This window comes from Vidua macroura, assembly GCF_024509145.1.
Source record: "Vidua macroura isolate BioBank_ID:100142 chromosome W unlocalized genomic scaffold, ASM2450914v1 whyW_random_scaffold_38, whole genome shotgun sequence".
NCBI lineage: Eukaryota > Metazoa > Chordata > Aves > Passeriformes > Viduidae > Vidua > Vidua macroura.
In genome coordinates, this window is record NW_026530535.1 from 2,453,047 (window position 1) to 2,474,325 (window position 21,279).

Below are 21,279 nucleotides of genomic sequence, written 5' to 3' on the forward strand. Positions count from 1 at the left end.
GGCCTTCTACCCTGTGCACAGCGCCAATTCACACACCGAGGATGAGGTACTTCTATTTCTTTGTTGTAGTAGGCACAAAGTAGGGAGCTGGGTGGTAACCCACAAAAGATTGGTTCCCCAGTCATCAAAGCTTTATGTTATTTATACATTTTTAGCAAACAAAGGCATTAATGTTCATTGGCTACAAGCTACCCAGTTCTTTTATTAATTAGTATTCTACCTTCTATTGGTTAATGATTCTCTTGCTTCTCATGCTAATTAGTCCATATGCTCAGTCTTCCTCTTCTTTTGGGTCTGTGGGTTTCTTGGGTCAGTGATCTGTGAGTCAGTGGTCACAATCTCCCCCTGCCAGAATTACCTTTTACCTAGTCGGAGCTGATTTCAACACACTTGCTGAGTTGGCTTTATTAGTTTCTTCCTTTTCTTGGGAGTTCTGCCAAATATCCTTATGGCCTGTAAATTCTGCATTCTTTGTGTCCACTATCAGGGGTACATCCTCCCCAAGCTTTGGTAACCTCCCCCTAGGTCTGAGATCAGTGAAGCATGTCAAGCCCTAAACCTCAACAAGGCAATTCTACCAACAAGTAATTTATATTTCTAACACCTGGACATCAGCATGTGCCCTTAATGTCTTGTGTAAACAGTAAAGTTGTGAACACATAATTTAGCAATGAGTTATCATTTTATTGAATGACAGCTTCCAGTGTTCATACCTTTGTATCATAATAAAGAGGGGGTGACTTGAGATGGATACTCTACTGGAGGTCAAGATTTGTACAGTTTTTAGTAAACTTAGAGCAGAACCTGATCCGCAGTGTTTGGACATGATTATTACCTTAACTGGAATTACTTTGTGCTTGATGTCTCACATCTGAGCCCTTCATGACAGCAGGAAGGGGCAACCTGCCTTTGCATTTCAAAGCCCTTCAAATATAATTTGTAATTAAATGTTCTTCCTCTTTTTATGCTTGACAGCTCTTAATAAAACTAGAAATTTCTTAACTCCTTAGATCTTTGAGAAGAGTGAAATGAGAAAAAATGGTGTGAAACCTGTGAAGATATATGAGATCTTATTTCCTTTATACTTCTGATTCACTTAGGCATTCTGATAACAACCATTGCTTCAAAAGGGGAATTGAAGAATTGGCCTGACCTCTTACCAAAGCTTTGCAGCCTGTTGGATTCTGAAGATTACAATACCTGTGAGGTAAGGAGGCTTATTTTGAAATGTATTATCATGTAAATTTGATTATTTTTTGCCTTTCTTCATAGATACTATATATATGTATAGTATTTTGTGTATGTATGCACATATATAATCTTTTTTTTTTTTTCAGTATTCATGAAGGAAAATAAATAAATACCAGCTCAACCGTTTTAAGCTATGAGGAGAAAAATCTTGTCTGATTTTTTAAAAAATCTTGCTTTTATGCATTTTAAAAAATATTATTAAATAAATGAGCACTGAATGTTAAAATTACCACTTACTTATTATAGACTCATCCAGCTTGAGATCTTACAGATGACAATATAAAGTGCTTAAATAAAAAGTCTTTAAGGCTATTTTAATTTAACTCCATATTTAGTTAGCTACATTTACTTTGTTAATTAGCTACATTTACTGTGGTCTTTTGCTAAAATTACCTGTTCTGTAAAAACCCTGAAATGTTGCTTTCTTCAAAGTGTAAAATAACAGATTTTCTTTTGCTTTGGATTTTTTTGTTGTTGTTGTTTGTTTATTTGATTTTGTTTTTAAACAGGGTGCATTTGGTGCTCTTCAGAAGATATGCGAAGATTCTGCTGAAATTTTAGATAGTGATGTATTGGACCGACCACTCAATATTATGATACCTAAATTCTTGCAGTTCTTCAAACACAGCAGTCCAAAAATAAGGTAGGTTTAGGTGCTATACTAAAGTTATCTGTTAAAAATTTATTTACATGAGCAGCAAGGTTGATATTTTGTAGATCAGTTTAAAACATACGTAGTTTTTTTAAATGATCCTGCATATGCAAATGTGAGAAGGCACAGCAATTTCATGCATTGGTCATTTCCACGCTTATCTGTTTAGTTATTAGATCAGCCTCACCTCTTTATACATCTTCCAAATTAAGAATCTGTCTGACTTTGAAAATCAAATTATTTTTTAAGAATTTGCATATTATTATGAAAATTTCAATGCTGCGGTTAAAATTTCAAATTCTGATTAGAAAGAGCTATCTTGCATTTGTTTTGTTATGAATGCAGCAATGAAAGAGTAAAAAATCATTTGCTGATAATGGTTTCTGAGTTCTTGCAGAAAAGTATTTTGCTGCTTTAACTCCACCAAAACTTATAAAGCTCTTTATCTTTCAGATAGATCAAATTAAATGGGTTCAACATCCTTTTACTTTAATACAGTATTAATCTCTTCAAAGTAACAGAAGTATAGAAGAAAAATTCCAAAATTAATTTGTTATTGCTAATATTTATCAACAAGAACAGTAGCTTTTACCCTGTGTAGTGGTTTTGGTTCGTCAATATAAGATTTCCCCAATTTTAAGATTTCCTGGCCCAATGCACCAAAGAGCGTAGCAGGTTTTGGTGCTGGTCAATCACCAATGCACTCACTTCCTGCTGTGAGATAGGATTAGGAGGAAGGCAAAGCAGGCTCAAAACTTTAAGAGGGTATAAAGAAAATTTTATTAACAGTAACTAAAAGGACAAAAAGTAATAGGAATCAAAACAAACCCTTCAGAACACTTCTCCTCACTCCACAACCTTTTCCCACTGACAATGTAAAGAAACAAAACCTAAAATTTCCAGTCAGTTTACCACCTCTAAAATAGTCTTTCTTCAGTTCACTGAGGGAGAGAAGTCCCTCTTGTTAATGTTATGGAGACTTCTCCACAAGAGGAAAAAACAGTCCTCTCGTGGCTCTTAATTTCCATGACTAGCAGCCGCCCAGGGAAATCTGCAGTCATCAAGTCCCTCCCATTTTCCACAAGCCTTCCCAAAGCTTGTCTATGGGCCATGTCGACTTATGGGGTACAGTTTTAAAGATGAGCTGTTCAAAGGCAAAAGTTCTCATTATCTATTTCTAAAATCATCTCTGGGAACAGAGATCATCTTCTCCTGGGGGCACAGGACTACTCTCTTTCTCTGTTCAAACTTCTCATGGGATCACAGCTACTTTAACATCTGCTTACTTTAACATGGAGGCCTTTGCTCGATATCAATTTGAACCCTTCATCTCCCCATAGTTTCATGCATTATAGGGAAAAAGAGTCTTTTTCTCCATAGCTTACAAGAGGATTTCAGTCCCAAAATCAAGGCATCTCCTCATCCCTCCCATCTGGGACTTAACTTCTTTTTCACTGACCTCGATGTCTTCATGTTGTTCCTTTACATGCTTGCATTTTATTCCTTTCTCTCACTCGAGGGAGGATTGAAGCACTGAAAGGATTAACATGTTGCCTGGGCCCTGCAAATGATCACCTGACCGGCCAGTAGCTTGTGGCAGGAGCTGCAGCTGGGGCTGTGTCAGGATCGGCTTCATGGTTGGTCTTTGGTTTTCTCTGTGTTCAATTCCAGCCACAGGACCACTCTGCACGGCTGCAGGGCTGCCTCTGGTCTCAGCCGCGCTGGGCGGAGGGGACCTGACAGCAAGATCTTAACAGCCATGGCCAACTCTGCGCCAGCCAGAGCTCCGCAGCCTCCCCCTGCTTCCTGCCTGGCAGCTGCTGGGGGCCCAGCCCGGCCAGAACAGGGCTCGAAATCCCCTGGACCCCTCCTGGAGAGAGGCCCAGCCCTCTGTGGCAGGGCCGCCCGGCCCAGCCTAGCCAAGCCAGGGGCTGGCGGGCCCTGTTACCTGTCCCCAGGCCGGAAGCAAAAGAGGAAGTTCCTGGGTTTCTTTTGTCTTTTTCATGTGTTTTTCACAGAAGCGTGTCCAGCTTTATAGTGGCTGGAAGCTTTGCATCACTTCCATAAATGTCTCTCATGTCAAACCATGACACCCTGAAATGAGCCAGCAATGTGCCCTTGCCACAAAGACGGTGAATGTCATCCTGGGCTGGAGTGTTGCCAGCATGGGAGGCAATCCTTCCCCTCACCCTCCAGATGAGGCCACACTTGAAGTACTGTGCCCAGTTCTGGGCTCCCCAGTACAAGAGAGACATGGAGCTACTAGAGGAAGTCTAGTAAAGGGCTGCAATGATGATGAAGGGACTGGAGCATCTCTCCTATGAGGAAAGACTGAGAAAGCTGGGACTGTTTAGCCTGGGGTAACATCATCCATGTGTATAAATACCCGAAGGGAGGGTGCAAAGAAGACAGAGCCAGGCTCTTTTCAGTTGTGTCCAGTGACAGGACATGTGGCAGTGGGCACAGACTGAGACACAGGAGGTTCCCTCTGAACATTGGGTAGCACTTTTTTTACTGTGAAGGTGACCAAGAACTGGCACAGGTTACCAGAGAGGTGGTAGAGTCCCCATCCTTGGAGATATTCAAAAGCCATCTGTAAGGCCCCAGAAAACTCACTCAATGAGACTCTTAAAAGGGCTTATGGTTGTTCATGTACTCTTAAGTTTGACACACAGGAGAAATACTGACAAGATATTCTCAAGGGATCAAAACAACAAAAAAAAATACTGTCAACTTGTCCTGGGGTGACATTACGATGCTTGTATCCCCAATTGTGTGTTCTGTTTATGCTGGATATTATGTTCTGTGCCTTCAAGACTGGCTCTGAAAAGAGAAGGCAGGCCAAAGAAGAAGCACGGAGTTTTGTTATCAGCCTGCTCACTCCCCCACAGTCTGCTGGACACAGATGGCGCAGAACACCAGGCTCCTTTGCTTTTTAGTTAGTTTAGCTAGCTGAGGTAGTCCAAGTTTTCCCTGGACTGGTTTTCTTTCCCTTTTCTTGGAACCATTTGAACCTGCTCCGGACTGGGACCCGGGGAAAAACACCGAGAGCTCGCACTTTGTGGCCTACCGGGGCCTACTCTGGGCAGCAGCCTTTCCCAGCGCTGGAGGGACTGATAACAGAGAGACCACCCACCGGAGAGACTTTCTGAATTTGTCATATCTTCACAGCGCGAATGAGTTTTGTCATCTGGTATTGTTCATTTTGTGTGCTGGGGAGTGCTTTGCCTGTTAAATAAACAGGTTTTTTCCACTTCTCTCTGGGGAAATTCTTCCCAAACTAATTGGGGGGAGGGGCCGTGTGGGTTTGCTTTCTGGGGGGGGAGGGGGCTTTTTGGAGGTTTTCTCCCAAATTTGCCCTAAACCAGGACACAACTCTGTAAAATCAGAGAACTTTGGCAAAAGTTTAGAGCAGCATTCAATCAACATAAAACACTTCTCAAAGCATTAACTTAGCCCATTCAACTTAACAAACTCCAAGCCCATCCAATTTTAAATTACTCAAAACTCCAAGAAGAGGGAATTAGAAGAAAGAGAGAGACAGACAAAAAAAAGATGTAGAGAAGAACAAATATAGCTACCACTCCTGGTTCCAGCAGTGTTCAGCTGATAGAAATTCCAAGAGGAAGTAAGGTCAAAACATGTGCTCACCTCATGTCCTTGGTTAAATATCCTTTGGCTTTCCTGGGTCTGTCCCCCAGGTGGGACTTCCAGTCATCTGACCACTCTGTGGCTAGATTGGGGCTCCAGGGGCAGGGTGTGGAGCATTGCCTCCAGTGTGCCAGTGATTGGTAGCCCCTGCAGGGGCTGCGATACAGGCCCCAGGGGTCTTGGGGTGTGCGGAGCAGGGCATTGCCACACCAGAGCAAGGCCCAACCTGCCCCTTCCCCCACACATGCACCTGAAATGTTTCAAGCCAGCAATCCTTCCAGTCTCTCACACTGTTGTGATGTGGTCCTGTGCAACCAGCTGTAGGCAGCCCTACTTGAGCAAATGATCTACAGAGGTCCCTTCCAACCTCAGTCGTTATGGGTGATTCTCTGAAATGTGTTTTTGGACTCCTCTTTGAAAATTATATCAAAAGATTCTACAACTTGGAGGGCTCAGTTATTGCCAGCAGTAGTATAGATGGTGAAGAGTAAAAGGAAGAGTATAACTAGGAATATATCTTGATAGGATTTAATAAGATTTAGAAACTCTCCTAAAATAGATGCACACTAAGAAAAATATATAACAAAGTATGAACTGGCACTTGTAGGAAGATAAGCTTTTGCTTTGAAATAGGTGAACCAGTTTCAACTTTAAAGCAGATCATCTGCTGACCTGTGGCCTGGTTTCAGTACATAGTACTGAAGTATGAAGAATATTAGTTGTGTCAGTAAAATACTATTAGTATTTAATAGTATTTAAATATTATCAGTATTTAAATCTGTGAAGAGACAACTTTCAAACACTGTTTTATAAGACTGTCTTCCAATAAATGTCTGAAGAGACTAGATGTTTGGAGTTAGATTAGTAAAAATACTTGAATGGATCTTCAGAGGTTTTGAAAGGTAGTTTTATATTGTGCCTCTACTTATATAATTGGCTTTTGTGTCTCTGAGAATGAAAAAGACTTGTAAGCAACGGCTTTGCATGAAATGGAATAGAAGAACCAGCTCTTCACTTTAAATTTGTTTGTACCACAATTGTTTTATTATGTATCCTAATGCAAGTGTGTATTTGTTCTAAACTACAACTATATTACTGATGCATATTGGTCTCATTAAATGGTAAAAATCTTGCAAAGGCAGTTGGATACTTAGCAATGAAGAAGGGTATGCTAAAATTTCACCATGTTAACTTGTATGGAATTGTTAACACTGTTACCAAAAATCAGTGAAAATAAAACTCCTTAACACTAATGTAGTGTTAAGAAGCAGGCATTCTTTATTTAGCCGGATGCACAAGGGGATAGCTCCTCCGAAATATTGTGCATCCCAAGTACAGAAAGAGCTCCTGTTTATATACTATATTTTACATACATATACATAGGCTTTCCCAGAAGAAACATACATATTATAATCGTTTCCCCAAAGTAATTAACATATTTTCCCTCCCTTTTACACATATGTTTTTCTGTCCTGAGGTTCTTTTTGGTGGTCCCTGGTGGTTGACGACCCCAAAGTCATACCTGACCACCTGTTTAACTGGTAAAAGTTGGCATAACTGGGCTGGCTGCTTTCCAGTTCTTCTTCCTACAGAAAACATTGTGTGGTTCCATAGGCCAGTGGTCCTTGAAGAATAAATATTGTGTTAGCTAACCAGGTGTAAATGATTCTTCATCTGGCAGCAATATCAGAGAAAACTGATAATCATAATATACTGAAAAGACTATCCTTACATACTGTTTCGAACAAATGTGCCAGGTAGTCATCCTGCTATAGTTCTTATTTACTGAATACTTAATTTAAAATTATTTATTAGATATACTGGAGTATAAGCTAGTACTTAAAAATGTGGTTTACTAATTTTTATTGGTAACAATATAGATGTTCAGATTTAATCCCTCATGCCTCTAGAATATGCTTTGACAGTGTGTCTTGGTTTGAAAAGACAGGTGTTTGCTAAGGAAGGCAGGAGCCTCTCTTGAAATTGAAAATGTAAACCCCCTCCCTCTGAATTATTATAATTTTGAAAATTAAGGGGCTCTCGGGCAAAGATATGGGAGTAGGAATAACAGTTCTTTCTTAGGAAAAAATAAAAATGCAGTGATGCAAAACAAAACTGACAGAGTCAGAATACGACCTGACACCCTGTTGGTCAGGATGTTGGTAGCAGTTTGATTAAATGGTGGCTGCAGTCCTCCTGGAGTAATAGATGTAGTTCTGTTGAAGCAATGAGCCTGTAGAAAGGATGTAGTTTTCCTCTGAACATCCAGTGGTGGTATAGATGGACCTGGTCTTTCTCTGGGAATCCAGTGAGAAAAGGCTGCCTGTGGTGTTCTAAATCTCTGATTATATCCAGGTAGGAATGCTTGGCTCCTCCCCCTGGGCAGAGCATCTTGCAGTGGGATGATGTAATTTTATCAGTCATGCAGTGAGACTCAATGGCCCATTAACAGAAGATATCTCCCTGGAGGCAGGATGGGTGAGGAAGAGATAAAGAAACCTGCCCCACCTGGTTTTAACAGGTGGCCCAATTAACAGAAGATAACTCCCCCACCTGGTTCTAACAGATGGCAATAGAATACACACCCCCTGGCCACATCTTGCATTTGCAACCTAAGACACAGTGTTATTTACTTCCTAATGTTTGTGATGCTTGTATACAGTTTAGAAAATGTTTAAGACATGAAAAACATATATATTTTAACTGTTCAATTTGTAGGTCTCATGCTGTTGCGTGTGTCAATCAATTTATCATCAGCAGAACTCAAGCTCTTATGTTGCACATAGATTCTTTTATTGAGGTAAGTGCATTTTGCTTGGAGGGGTAAGTCAAATAACATATCTAATTTGTCAAGAGCTAATGTTTTACAACTGAAACAGAGTAAAAACTTAACAAGGTAGAAATCCATTTAAATTTAAGTGAAATGTGCTGCTTTGAGCTTGCTACCATAAGTAAAATATACTGTTTAGTCTAGTAACTTTGCAACACTAGTAAAACTGCCCCAACTGAAGAGAAGGAATGTGAATTTCTAAGCTGAAGAGATAAAAGATAAAAGAAGCTCCTCGATCCTTGAAGCAAACAAGGCAGGGTAACCCAGGAGTTCTTTCTGTACTTTCTGATAAAAAACTAGCTACAAGTGTAACTAGCTGTAAGTGTAACGTGAAATCAGTAAAATGAATATGCATGAACCTATTGTGAAATTCTATGCATATGTAGACTAGTAAAGGGTAATAAAAAAAGATCAAGAGTCCTCAAGAGCATGCATGTCCTTTGAAGAAAAATGATCCCCACATGCATCCAGCACTGTAATAAACATACCGTCCCTACAAATCTTTATAAGAATTTTTCTTCCACGTTTCATTATGGCAAGCCAGGTAGGAGATTTTCTGTCTTTGCCAGGGCAGAGGAGAAAACAAAGCTCCTTGGCGTGCCCCGGGGAATTTCCCTAGAGGGGGCTCCCCTCTGTCTCAGCTTGCCACCTGCAAAGACAGACAACGACCTACTAGTGTGCAGATAAACAGTATATATATCAAAAAGACCAGAGAGAGAGGGAGATAGGACTACTGATAAGTCACTCAGAGACATCTAAGCACCCAGCCTCCTTCCTGTGCCTGCAAGCAGCCCAGCCGATAGAGCGGCTGGAGATGAAGATGAGTTCATTAACCAATAGAGCAGCTGGAAACAAGTTCATTAGCCTATAGAGTGGCTGGAAACAAATTCATTAACCAATAGTGCGGCTGGAGATGAGTTCATTAGCCGATAGAGAAACTAGAGACAAATTTATTGTTCAATAGAGTGACTGTGAGCGGCTCTGGTAGTGAGTCAAATGACCCCAAAGTTTGTATGCTTGTAGTATCCAGACACTGTCATTAATGTGTTTATAATCATGTGAGTGCGTAGTGTATAAAGAGAGTGAACGAGCGAACAAGTAAGTGTACCCGCAGCACGAGAAGGAGGAAAGTTCTACTTGCGTCTAAAGCAACCAAATAAAACCCAAAGCACCAACTAAAATAAGCTGTGGGGGCAGAGAGTACCCTGCAAAAAAGTAGAACAAGTAAAAAAACATAAGACATTTATTGTGTTTAAAAGTAGTAATTTGTGTAAACTGTACACATTTTAACCGTAGCTAGACAAACTTAAAAGAGTTCCTCTACTCCAGTAGTTCAAACTTAATTCCTAGAATTTTACTGTGTACTGTTCTAATTGTATCCAAAGTGTGTAAAGACAAGGAAGCTAATATAAGTAGATGCTAAAGTGTAGTATGCTGTGTTGTGTTAAAAAAAGTAAGCACTTTAAGAAATACCACCTTTCCCAGTCAGTTTATGTAGTTCTTCCCCCACACTGTAGTAATTTAATTCTCAAAATTGTAAAGTTATGTTTGTAGAGATTTTAAGATTTTGTTTGCAACAAGTGTAACATTTTATACAAAAAAAATACAGTATAGTAATTTAACTGTAGTAAAACAAATTAAAGAAATTCCAAGAATTTCTCTCCCACAACAACTTAAGCCCTAACTCTCGTAAATTTAAAATAAAGGGGGGGTGTCTATATTTATAAACATATCAAAGTTTTTACTGTAACAAACACAGCCTTTTACAAAGCAACAAAGTAAGTGTCAGTAAAAACAATACTTTAATTAAATTTTACAAAAAGAAAAGTAAAAAAGACTAAAATTTTGTAAAATAGTTTAGATAGAGGAAACAAATAAGTTTATATAAAGAAACTTTATCAGACTTCAACTAGTAATATAGTAAGTCTAGACTGAAAACAACCCACCGTATAAGTTAAGTAATAAACACCAAAGTAATAAACAGAATAACCTACAAGCAATTCCCAAAAGTTTTTAGTGCATTAAGAAACTAGCACCTTACGTGAGTACTATTACAATACAAAGTTTGTGAAAAAAAAACTAATATTGCTTTTCTATGCCCCAAGTATAAATTAAAAGTTCCTAATCAAACCAATTCAAAACCTGCGATCTTAAAACTTATGTATAAAAGATCGCATCTAATACCTACCACCTAGAAGTCTGTGTGTAAAAAAAACTAAAAACAAACTCTAAAGGTTAAATAGAAACAAAATAGTATAAAGAATAAAAACTAACCAAAGCAAAAAAGTTCCCAAACTAGCCCCTTTAAAGAGTTCACTAAGAGAAAGCTGCCAGTAGGGCCGGCTCAAATAAAAAAAATTATAATGCCTTATTGCAATTAATACTGTTTTAAAACAAAAAAGCAAAGTATACTAATATGTTTTTCACCTTAAAAAATCACCCAAAATAGCAAGGTAACTGTAAGTTCACAGTTCCCTCTGACCCACTAGTGTTGGCTCTTAAAAAAGAACAAAGAACAATAAGAAAGCAAATCAAATGTGTTGTTCAACATACAGTATAAAGCAACAATGTATAAAATCAAACAAAGTTTATCATACTAAAACACAAAAATGAAATACATGATTTGTTAAAAGCTCCTCCTAAGGTAAGGGAGGATAAAAAAAAACCTCCCCAAAAAAGAATAAGACTCAAGCTCCAAAAGTATACCCACTCAAACCCATCCCCTTCCTAGCAGTCCAATTTCATCCAGAACTAAGAAGTAACAAACCCCTCTACAAAAAGCAGTAAGACCAGAAGAAAAGAAAAAGGTAAAATTTTAGTTAATACAAAAGCCATATATTCACTTTTAAATAAAGCTTTAGTACCTATAGCGAATGATTATGTTGTAGTGTAAGAAATAACTAGCCAATCTAAAAAAGCATACTTTTGCAAACCTTTAAAGTAACAATAAAGTATTTACAAGTTTTTATATATACCCAACTCACTAAACATTCTAAAATAGTTACTCTAGAAGTAAATAATCAAAAGTACGTAAAAGTATTAAGTTTAACATTAACAGTCATTAAAATTAAGAAAGAAATTAATAAAGAAATATTAAGACAAGTATTTTTAAAAGTATAAGCCTCTGATGTACCAGGGAGGGCAAAGAACACCCCCCATAGTAATCAAGCTTAAAGAAAAGACACAACCAGTAAAAATTAAACAGTACCCCCTAAAAAAATATAAAGAAGAAATCAGCCCAATAATTAATAGTTCAAGATTGAAAGCTATCAATAAAATAACAAAATATTTATATCCTGTAGTAGCAAATCCATATGCTTTACTAACTTGTTTAACATCTAAACTAACCTAATTTATTGTTTTAAATCTAAAAGATACTTTCTTTTACCTCCCTATCCACAAAACCAACCAGAAATTTTTTACATTTAAATAAAAAAGCCCTAAAAGCAAGTACAAAGTCCAGTTCACATAGTCCATGTACCTCAAGACTTCAAAAATTCCCCCACTCTGTTTAAAAAACAACTTACAAAAATCCAAAGTCCTAAGAAACTCCACAAAAAAAAAGCCTTTCAAATTTCCTAGAACTCCAAAGATACAGAATATTAAAAAAAACCCCACAAACATAGCAAAGTAGTACCAACTGTAAGTTTGTAATTAGACTGTTCGTCAAATAAAGATCTCCAGTAGACAAAAAAAAAAAACCACAAGCCTTTCACCAACTAAAAAGTACCCTCATATCAACTCCAACTTTAAAACTTCCAGAACTATTCTTTCTATTCTCCCATATAGCTCAAAACTTAAAATCATACCAAAAAGCAGTTACTTACTTTTCCAAGCAACTAAATACAGTGCCAAAAGATAGCCAAGTTACCTCAAAACTGTAACAACAATCGTACTAAATATACAAAAAACACACAAGTTTACCCTAAGAAGAAAAAATAACTATCCTAGTGTCCCACACAGTGTCCATAGCACTAAAAGTAAAGAGCAGCCACCAGCTCTCACCACAAAAGTTCCTAAAGTACCAAACCATCATAGTAAAACAAGATAATATAAAAAAGGTAGTAAATAACATTATCAACCCAGCTTCTTTTCTCAGTAAAAATAAAAAAAAAAAAAACAATACACCACGATTACCTAAAGGCTATTAAAACTACTTACTCCAACCACCCAAAACCACTCTTTTAGATGATACAAAAACCTAGTTCATTAACAAAAGTAACTACCCTTACCAACAAGCACCTCTACACAAAAAACCAAAATTATCACACTAACCCGTGCCTTAAAAATGCATTCAAAACTGTACACACACAGAACTATCTAAAGAGAGAAGGGACTACTAAAATTAATCCAAATACTAAAAGTATACATATTAAAACACACCAAAAAGTAAGCTCAAAATTTAAAAAAAAAAACCAAACTAGTAGATAAAAAAGCAAAGAAAGCAACAAAAAGTAAAGTAATTGTAAACAAATTTCCCTTAAAAGTAAGCCAAAATATAATAATAATGCTAATCAAAAAAGACATATAACCAAGAAAAGTGAGCTACCATTAAAAGAGAGCTAATAATCCCTTCCCATACATGTAGTCACTAATAAAAAAAGAACATCAGAAAACACACTAAAACCCAACTACTTAACTTTTATAAAGTATAGCTCCTTTCCCAAAATAACCAAAACTACCAGTGTTACAAAGTACATCAAAATAAAGCGTTAACTTTTAAATAGTAGTTTCCACAAGCTTTTTAAAACACATATCTTATTAAAAAGATCATTACCAAGAATTTATATGCCACTGTCACTCAAGTAAACTGACAGTGTAATCCTTACCTCCAAACTAACCCCAAAAATACCCCCAGACCAAAACTTAATCAGATTAAAAAGAACCATAAACCTAAACAACAGTAATGAATTAGCTTTTCAAAACTCCCGTGGAAAGGGGGGTGTCAGTATTTATAAATATTAACAAATACATTTTCAAAATAACCTAAAACATTCCCTACCAAAACTATCAAGATGACCAGAGTAAATAATACCACTTTCAAAGTTCCAGTCACAATATTCCCAAAGAATCACATTTTATTTCCAAAATAGTACAAAAAACCTATATAGTAACTTTAAGTAAACAAGTGAAAGAAAATTAAAATACATATAGCTAAAACTCAAAACAAAAAGCTAAGTAAACCAGTACATAATATACAACCTAAGAATTATATACACATTAAGTCTCTTTCAAAAAAAAACTTTAAAACCACAATAAAAAAACCATTACAGATACTTCTCATCACCTTCACCACAATCAAGACTAAAAAACAAAATACCCAGATCCACCACACTCAAATAAAGCAAGCCCCAAAAGCCCCTTAAAAATTAACACCAAAAGACAATAAACTAAAACTTATTAATGCAAAATAAGTATATTTGGGGGGGGGGGGTAGTTTATAATTTTATTTATAGAATTGTTTTGTGTATAATTGTAATTAAAGTCCTAAAATACCTCTATCCAAAACAATACTAAATAACCTTAGTCCCCAGTTCTAATCAATATACTAAATCTATAAAGAAACTAACCACTACAACAAGTAAACTAACAATCTTAAATTAACCCCTACAGTTATCCCTAAAAGGCAGGAGTCCAAAATCACAAGTTAATAGTAAAAGCACTTAATATAGTTCAGAATAACATATCTTTAGCTTTCAGTTTTATACAAACACAGTTATAAATACAAGCAACAACAACTTTAATCATACGAAAAAGAGTAAAAGTAATTTTCCAGCTAAAATTCAAAAGATTATCTAAAATAATACAATTAATTCTAAAAGAAAGTTCCAATCCTAGTAAACTATAGTAAATTTTCTAATTATATAAAGAAATCTCAAAAGCATCTATAACCTATAATCCTACTTCTAATGTAGCCACTACCTTTGTACTTACTGTACGCAATACCACTATTTATAGTATCTACCCCATTACCACACTAAAATTAAATCATAAAAAATAGTGCTCTACCCCTCAGAACATAAAGTGTAAACATAAAAAGTAAATAAGAAGTTACAAACAGTAAACTTCAAAAAATACATTTGTAAAAGCAATACTATTAATACTCAAAATGTGTATCTTACCACTAAGCAAAGTATTTAGCACTTCAAAATTCATCCAGTCACTAATCAAAAAACTGTACTTATATATACTAATAAACATTGTGTACACTTATTATCGTAAGGATTTGCATTAAGTAAAAAAATTTACTTATCTTCTTTTGGAAAGGGGGGAACGAAACAGAGTAAAAACTTAACAAGGTAGAAATCCATTTAAATTTATGTGAAATGTGCTGCTTTGAGCTTGCTACCTTAAGTAAAATATACTGTTTGGTCTAGTAACTCTGCAACACTAGTAAAACTGCCCCAACTGAAGAGAAAGAATGTGAATTTCCAAGCTGAAGAGATAAAAGATAAAAGACGCTCCTCGAACCTTGAAGCAAACAAGGCAGGGTAACCCAGGAGTTCTTTCTGTACTTTCTGATAAAAAACTGAGTACAAGTGTAACTAGCTGTAAGTGTAAGGTGAAATCAGTAAAATGAATATGCATGAACCTATTGTGAAATTCTATGCATATGTAGACTAGTAAAGGGTAATAAAAAAAGATCAAGAGTCCTCAAGAGCACGCATGTCCTTTGAAGAAAAACGATCCCCACATGCGTCCAGCACTGTAATAAACATACCGTCCCTACAAATCTTTATAAGAATTGTAGGGTTTTAATTTTTTGTCCATGTTTCACAACCTCCACTACCCCTAAACTCCACATTGATGGCTTCCCATTCTTAGCTTCAATCTCCATGGGTTGAAAGTCATTCTGCATGCTTATCTTTAAATTAGTCTAAGTACTCTCCCAGCCCAAGGAATTAGTATTTTGAAAATGCTTCCTTTTCATAAATACAGGAAACTCTTTTTGCATAGAGGTACTGGCAGCAGTCTGTCACTTACGTGTGATGGAGAGTTCAGTACAGGGATCACCATGTCACTGAGTCTAGATTACGTGTCTCTCTGAATACTACTACTGAATGTGGATTGGAAGGATGATATTTTGGCTTAACCAGGGTATTTTATTTGCTGCTGTTATGTTCTGAAGGCATTTTCTAGCTTCAGAACTTCATTAATGTTTAGGGAAAAATTCAGGGAATAATGTTCTTGTGTCTAATGTACACATGACCAAAACACTGGGAACAATACACATTGAAAGTCTGAAGAGTTAATTTGCTAAACCATATGTCTTTAGGAAATAATACAGTTTTCTGAGGTGTGGGGTGGGATAGTACAGAAGTACGTTTGCATACTTTAGTTTGCCAATAATGTAAATTTTAATACAAGTTGAACTAGATGAATTGAGGCTTTTCTACTGGTATTACTTTCCAACAGAATCTTTTTGCACTGGCTGGTGATGAGGAGCCTGAAGTACGCAAAAATGTTTGTCGTGCTCTGGTAATGTTGCTAGAAGTTCGAATGGATCGCCTGCTTCCTCATATGATTAGTATAGTTGAGGTGAGTCTTATTTCTCTGATTGTATGCTGAAACATGTTTGGAATTGCAGAAATAATAGCAAATTAAAGGCATACATCAGAATAGGTATGTTACTTTTGTGCTTGCTTACTCTTTGTTTTACATTTGTGCTTGCCTACTCTTTGTTTTCCTTCAAGACTGAAGTTGCAACAGTTTCTTTTTAGCTAATTGCCTGTGGTATTCACATTCTCTGAACAGAGAGAGACATGATTCTCTCTCCCAGGATTTTTCCTGGGAAGTTGTGTGATGCAGTGAGAAAGCTCAGAGAAAGAAGAAAACAATTCTTATCTCTATTTGCTGCGCCTGTTTTTTGGCACATGTGGAATGTGTTATGGAGATTGTTTACTGAAGAGTGATTTGTTAATTGGACCCTGGTGATGGTTGTTTGGATTGATTGGCCAATTGGGTCAAAGTTGTGTCGTGACTGTCTGGAGACAGTCACAGGTTTTTCTTTAGTATCTTTTCAGTATGATATAGTTCTAGTATAGTATAGTATTAATGTAATATAATTAAGCTTAATAAAAGCAATTTATTCAGCCTTCTGCAACATGGAGTCAGAGCACATTATTCCCCACACAGGGGGGTTGCGCTGCTTCGATAATTGCCAACATGACATTGTATTTGACAGTGCATATGGCAGTTGTTCATGCTTCTTTAAGTTAATTGATCCTGAAATGGCCAGGATCAGCTATACCATGGAGCAGCCAGGCATTTCCTGACCACAAGTGAGATCATGTTAAAAATCTTCGTTCTGGTGCTGATACTGTTACAGTTTACAGATTGAAGCTGTCACCTTTTTTGGATCTTTTGCCACAGCAAGGATAAGGAATGTAATTTTAAATATCTGAGATGCTCTTTGAGCTACTAACAAAGCTGCCTGCCATTGCATTCAATTTTATGGGTGGGTGTCTTTGGATAGTTCCTTGATTATTCTAGATTAGTGCAGACTTGCCTACCAGAAGACCAATCAACTGGTACTTGTTTGCTCAACTGAGTTGTAATTTCCATGTTTCTGGGAAATACTGGCAGTTTCTAGATAGCCTTTACATGCACTACTTGCTAGACTGGAAATATAACAAAGATCAGAATCTTTCTCATGTACATATAAGAACAAATGGGTCATAACCCAGTGTCAAATTCCATAAGTGCCAAGTCCAGACAATATGAAGCAGTTTTTTTGGGTTTTTTTTGGTTTTTTTTTTTGCTTCTGGACCAAGGCATTAGAGAGGCATAAAACTGAGGTGACTTGTAGCATCTGTCTAGTGTTGTCTGGAATTCCATGACACCAAGCCTGGAACGTATCTTCTCATCTAACACAGGACAAGTAGGCATTGTTGGTGCTTGAGATAGATTTTTTTCTTTTGTTTGGTCTGGTTTGGTTTTGTTTTTTTTTTTTTGAGGGAGAGACAATAAAGCTTTGGAGATTATATTGTCAACAAGTGATAACTTCTCTGACTCTTCACCCTCCTGCAATCATAGAATCCTAGAATGGTTTGGGTTGGAAGGAACCTTAAAGATCACCTAGTTCCAACCCCTCTTCCATTTCTGGAAGGTGCTCTACAATCTGCTTTCTTTTCTGAACAGGTTTCTGAACTGGAAACAGACTGAACACTCCCAACTCTCTCAGTCTGTCTTCATGGCAGAGGTGCTTCAGCCCTCTGAGCATCTTTGTGGCCTCTGCTGGACTTGCTCCAGCAGCTCCATATCCTCCTTATGTTGGGGGCCCCAGAACTGTATGCAGTAATGCAGGTGGGGGTCTCACAAGAGTGGAGTAGAGGAGAATTCATCCCCCTTGACCTGCTGCCCACACTGCTTTGGATGCAGCCCAGGACACAGTTGGCTTCTGGGCTGCGAGTATAGATTGCTAGCTCATGTTGAGCTTCTTGTCAACTACTGTTCCCAAGTCCTTCTCGGCAGGGCTGCTCTCAATGCATTCTCTGCCCAGCCTGTACTTGTGCTTGGGGTTGCCTCGACCAGGTGCAGGACCTTGCACTTGGCCTTGTTGAACTTTATGAGGTTCACACAGACCCACCTCTCAAGCCTGTACAGGTCCCTCTGGATGCCATTCCTTCCCTCCAGCGTGTCGACCGCACCACACAGCTTGGGGTTGTCAGCAAACAAATCAGTAAGGAACTTCTGGATTTTGCAGGTAGAAATTATGTCAGCAACCACAAGATCCAAGATTGTATTCTCATTGTATCCCTTCTTTTTTTGGGAAAACTATTACTAGGCATCTTCTCTACAAAAGACAGCAGTAGTGAATTTTTTGTCAAGATCAGACTTCCTCCCCTTCCTCCACAGTTTTGGGACTACTGTGTACTGTTACTGATTTGCCTAGTTCTGTATACATACATATTGATATGTGACAGTGTAATATCTGAGACCTGACTATTTTTCATTCAAATGAGTCTGATTTTGCCCTTTTGAAGCTTGAATACCTCCAAGCTGAATGCTTCTAATAATGGCTGCTCTAACTGAAGGAATTCTTAAAAAGAGAGAAACTGGTATCCACATGATAGGGTTTTTTTATGCTTATGGAAAATTACTTTTAAAGTAGTTAAGAATATTAATAATTTGGTAGTGATTCTAAGACAGGTCTTGGCCAGTGTCATGCTTTTAAACTAGACAGGTTTAATATTAACTGTTTTGCCAAGTTCCTGGAGGAATAGGGATAGTTGAATTTCAATTTCAGTGGGTTTTTTGACCATGTACTTCCAGGTGAGCAGAAGCAGATATGTATTTCTCTGTGGGTTTTTTTTTCTCCTTCCTTTGTCTGAGAACATGACAACAGGATATATCAGAAGTAGACTGACCTAATAGATTTCAGTTATTAGATTGCACTTGTATATTCATATAGCATATTTAGCCAGGCATGTGGTGCCTAAGATCTTTTTCAATAGAAGTTTTGACTTTTTATTTTACAATGCATAATGAGATTACTTAAATGGTGTTGATAGTATGAAGTTATAACACACAAACTCAGCTTGTTGCTAAAGAAATAAGATTGTTTGCATCCTGTTGCTTTCAGATAGATGTATTTTACTGCTCAAAGGATTTTTCTTAATGCATTGTGCATCATTCTTTTCTTGATGGTTTGACATAGCAAGACTAAGACAACACTGTTACAGAGTATGCAAACCAGTTCTGAATAATGTTCCTATGCAATTTTGTAATTTTTTGTTGGGAAGCAAATATTTCCATTGCCTAAAGTCACTTTTTTAGCTTATCATTAAAAGTACTCATTAAAGTATGGCACAAGAATACTAAAAAAAACCTAAAAGCCTTCAAATACTCTTCCCATACTGTGTTGATACTAGTATCACTGTTTTTACTATGGGAGCCTACAAGAAATATGGGGAAGGATTCTATCAGTGAGTGTAGTGACAGAACAAGAGGCAATGGTTTTAAACTGTTAGAGAACAGGGTTAGATTGGATATTAGGAAGAAATTCTTCCCTATGATAGTGGTGAGGCCCTGGCACATGTTGCCCAGCAATGTTGTGGCTGCCCCATCCCTGGAAGTGTTCATGACCAGGTTAGATGGGGCTTTGAGCAACCTGGTCTAGTGAAAGGTGTTTCTGTCCATGGCAGTGGGTTGGAACTGGATAATCTTTATGGTCCTTTCCAACCCAAACCATTCTATGATTTCCAGGCTGTGTATATGGCTGTTATACCACTGAGTGTAAGTAGCCTTTTCAATCTACTGCTATCTAACTTCATGGAGCATATATTATAATATGTGCTTAAAGACGAAATGACAGTGTGAGGAGAACCTTCAAACAGACATTACTTTTTGTCATTCTGGTTTTGTCTTTGTGACAAATAACTGAATACAACAAAAGTGTTGATTTTCAAGCCCTCTGGGGAAAAATGCCAAATCACTTCAGTTGTATTTTAATTAACCTTGCTTTCAATGGTGTCCTGGGGTGACTTTATGATGCTGGTATCCCCATCATCTGTTCTCTTGCTCAGAAATGGGACCTGTAGCTTTAAGCTAGGCCCAGAGAGAAAGAGAGGGTAAAGCGGGGGGAGAATCAGTGTGCAGTTTACAGACAAATGGATAGGATGTTTTTACAATTTTCCAAGCTGTAATCTGTTCATAACTCAGAATAGAGCAGTATTTTTGTTGCCATCAATTCTTAATCACAATAATGACCTTTTAGGAAACACTTGCAATTTAGTGCATTTCATAGAATTACATAATGGTTTGGATTGGAAAGGACCTTAGAAATCATCTAGTTCCAACCTCCCCCACATGGGCAAGAACACCTTCTGCTAGACCAGGTTATTCCGAGCCCCATCCAGACTGGTCTTGAACACTGCCAGAAATGGGGAGAGGAGTCCATAACCTCTCTGGGCAACATGTGCCAGGGCCTCACTACCTTCACAGTAAAGAATTTCTTCCAAATATCTAATCTAAACATACCCTCCTTCAGCATAATACTATTCCTCCTGTTCCTATCACTCTATGCCCTTGTAAAAAGTCCTTCTCCAGCTCTCTTGGAGCCCCTTTAAGTCCTGGAAGGTGCTAGAAGGTCTCAAATCCTTCACTTCTCCAGTTTGAATAGCCCCAACTCTTTCTGCCTGTCTTTATAGAAGAGGAGCTCCAGCCCTCTGAGCATCTTTGTGGCCTCCCCTGGGCTTGCTCCAACAGGTCCACGTCTTTCTTGTGTTGGGACCCCAGTGCTGGACACAGTTCTTCAGGTGGGGTCTCAGGAGAGCAGAATAGAAGGGGAGAATCCCCTCTCTTCACCTTCTGCCCATGCTGCTTTGGATGCAGCCCTGTAGGAATGCAGTTCTGTAGAAAGGGATATGTTTGTTGCAAATCTTGCATCCCTGAAATGCATAAGGATAATATAGGTTGCCCCATTCTATTTAATTTTGAGAACAAAATGGTATTCTGAAGGAGGATTTATTTTCTTCATTTTAAATCAATGTGTGATGAAAGGTAGCTGCATGAACTTCCATGAGGCTTCTAAAATGAGTGGAAAGACCAACTGTTTCAGAAATAAGAGCTGGCATGGAAGAATGCAGAAATTACTGTTTTGGAAGTTTCAAGCACTTTCTCTAAATTGCTTTGGAAGTCATGTACAAGAAACTGATGTAGCCGTGGTATATTTAGCCTTTCTGCTTATGCAGGTATTTGATTATTTTTTGTTTAAGGGGATTTAAATTTTAACAGCAAGCTTAAAGATTTGACACTGAATCTCTGAATTACCATTCATACTTGGAAAAAGTGAGACTTTTTTCTCCCCTGTTATGAGTTCTACTTAATTGCATCCTGTCAGATAATCAATATTTGAAAGAGAGGCTTTTTTATGGTACTGGATATAAAAAAT

At 37.6% G+C, this 21,279-nt stretch overlaps 1 protein-coding gene across 3 annotated transcripts in view; it reads left to right on the top strand.

Moving 5' to 3' along the window:
• LOC128822736 (transportin-1-like) overlaps positions 1-21,279 on the top strand; it is a 174,811-nt gene that overhangs the window by 101,330 nt on the left and 52,202 nt on the right. For all 3 annotated transcript variants that reach the window (XM_054004547.1, XM_054004548.1, XM_054004549.1), the window contains exons 6-9: positions 1,101-1,207; positions 1,761-1,894; positions 8,273-8,354; positions 15,801-15,923. In XM_054004547.1, the coding sequence (XP_053860522.1) occupies positions 1,101-1,207; positions 1,761-1,894; positions 8,273-8,354; positions 15,801-15,923 (446 nt within the window). The remainder of the gene's footprint in view (positions 1-1,100; positions 1,208-1,760; positions 1,895-8,272; positions 8,355-15,800; positions 15,924-21,279) is intronic.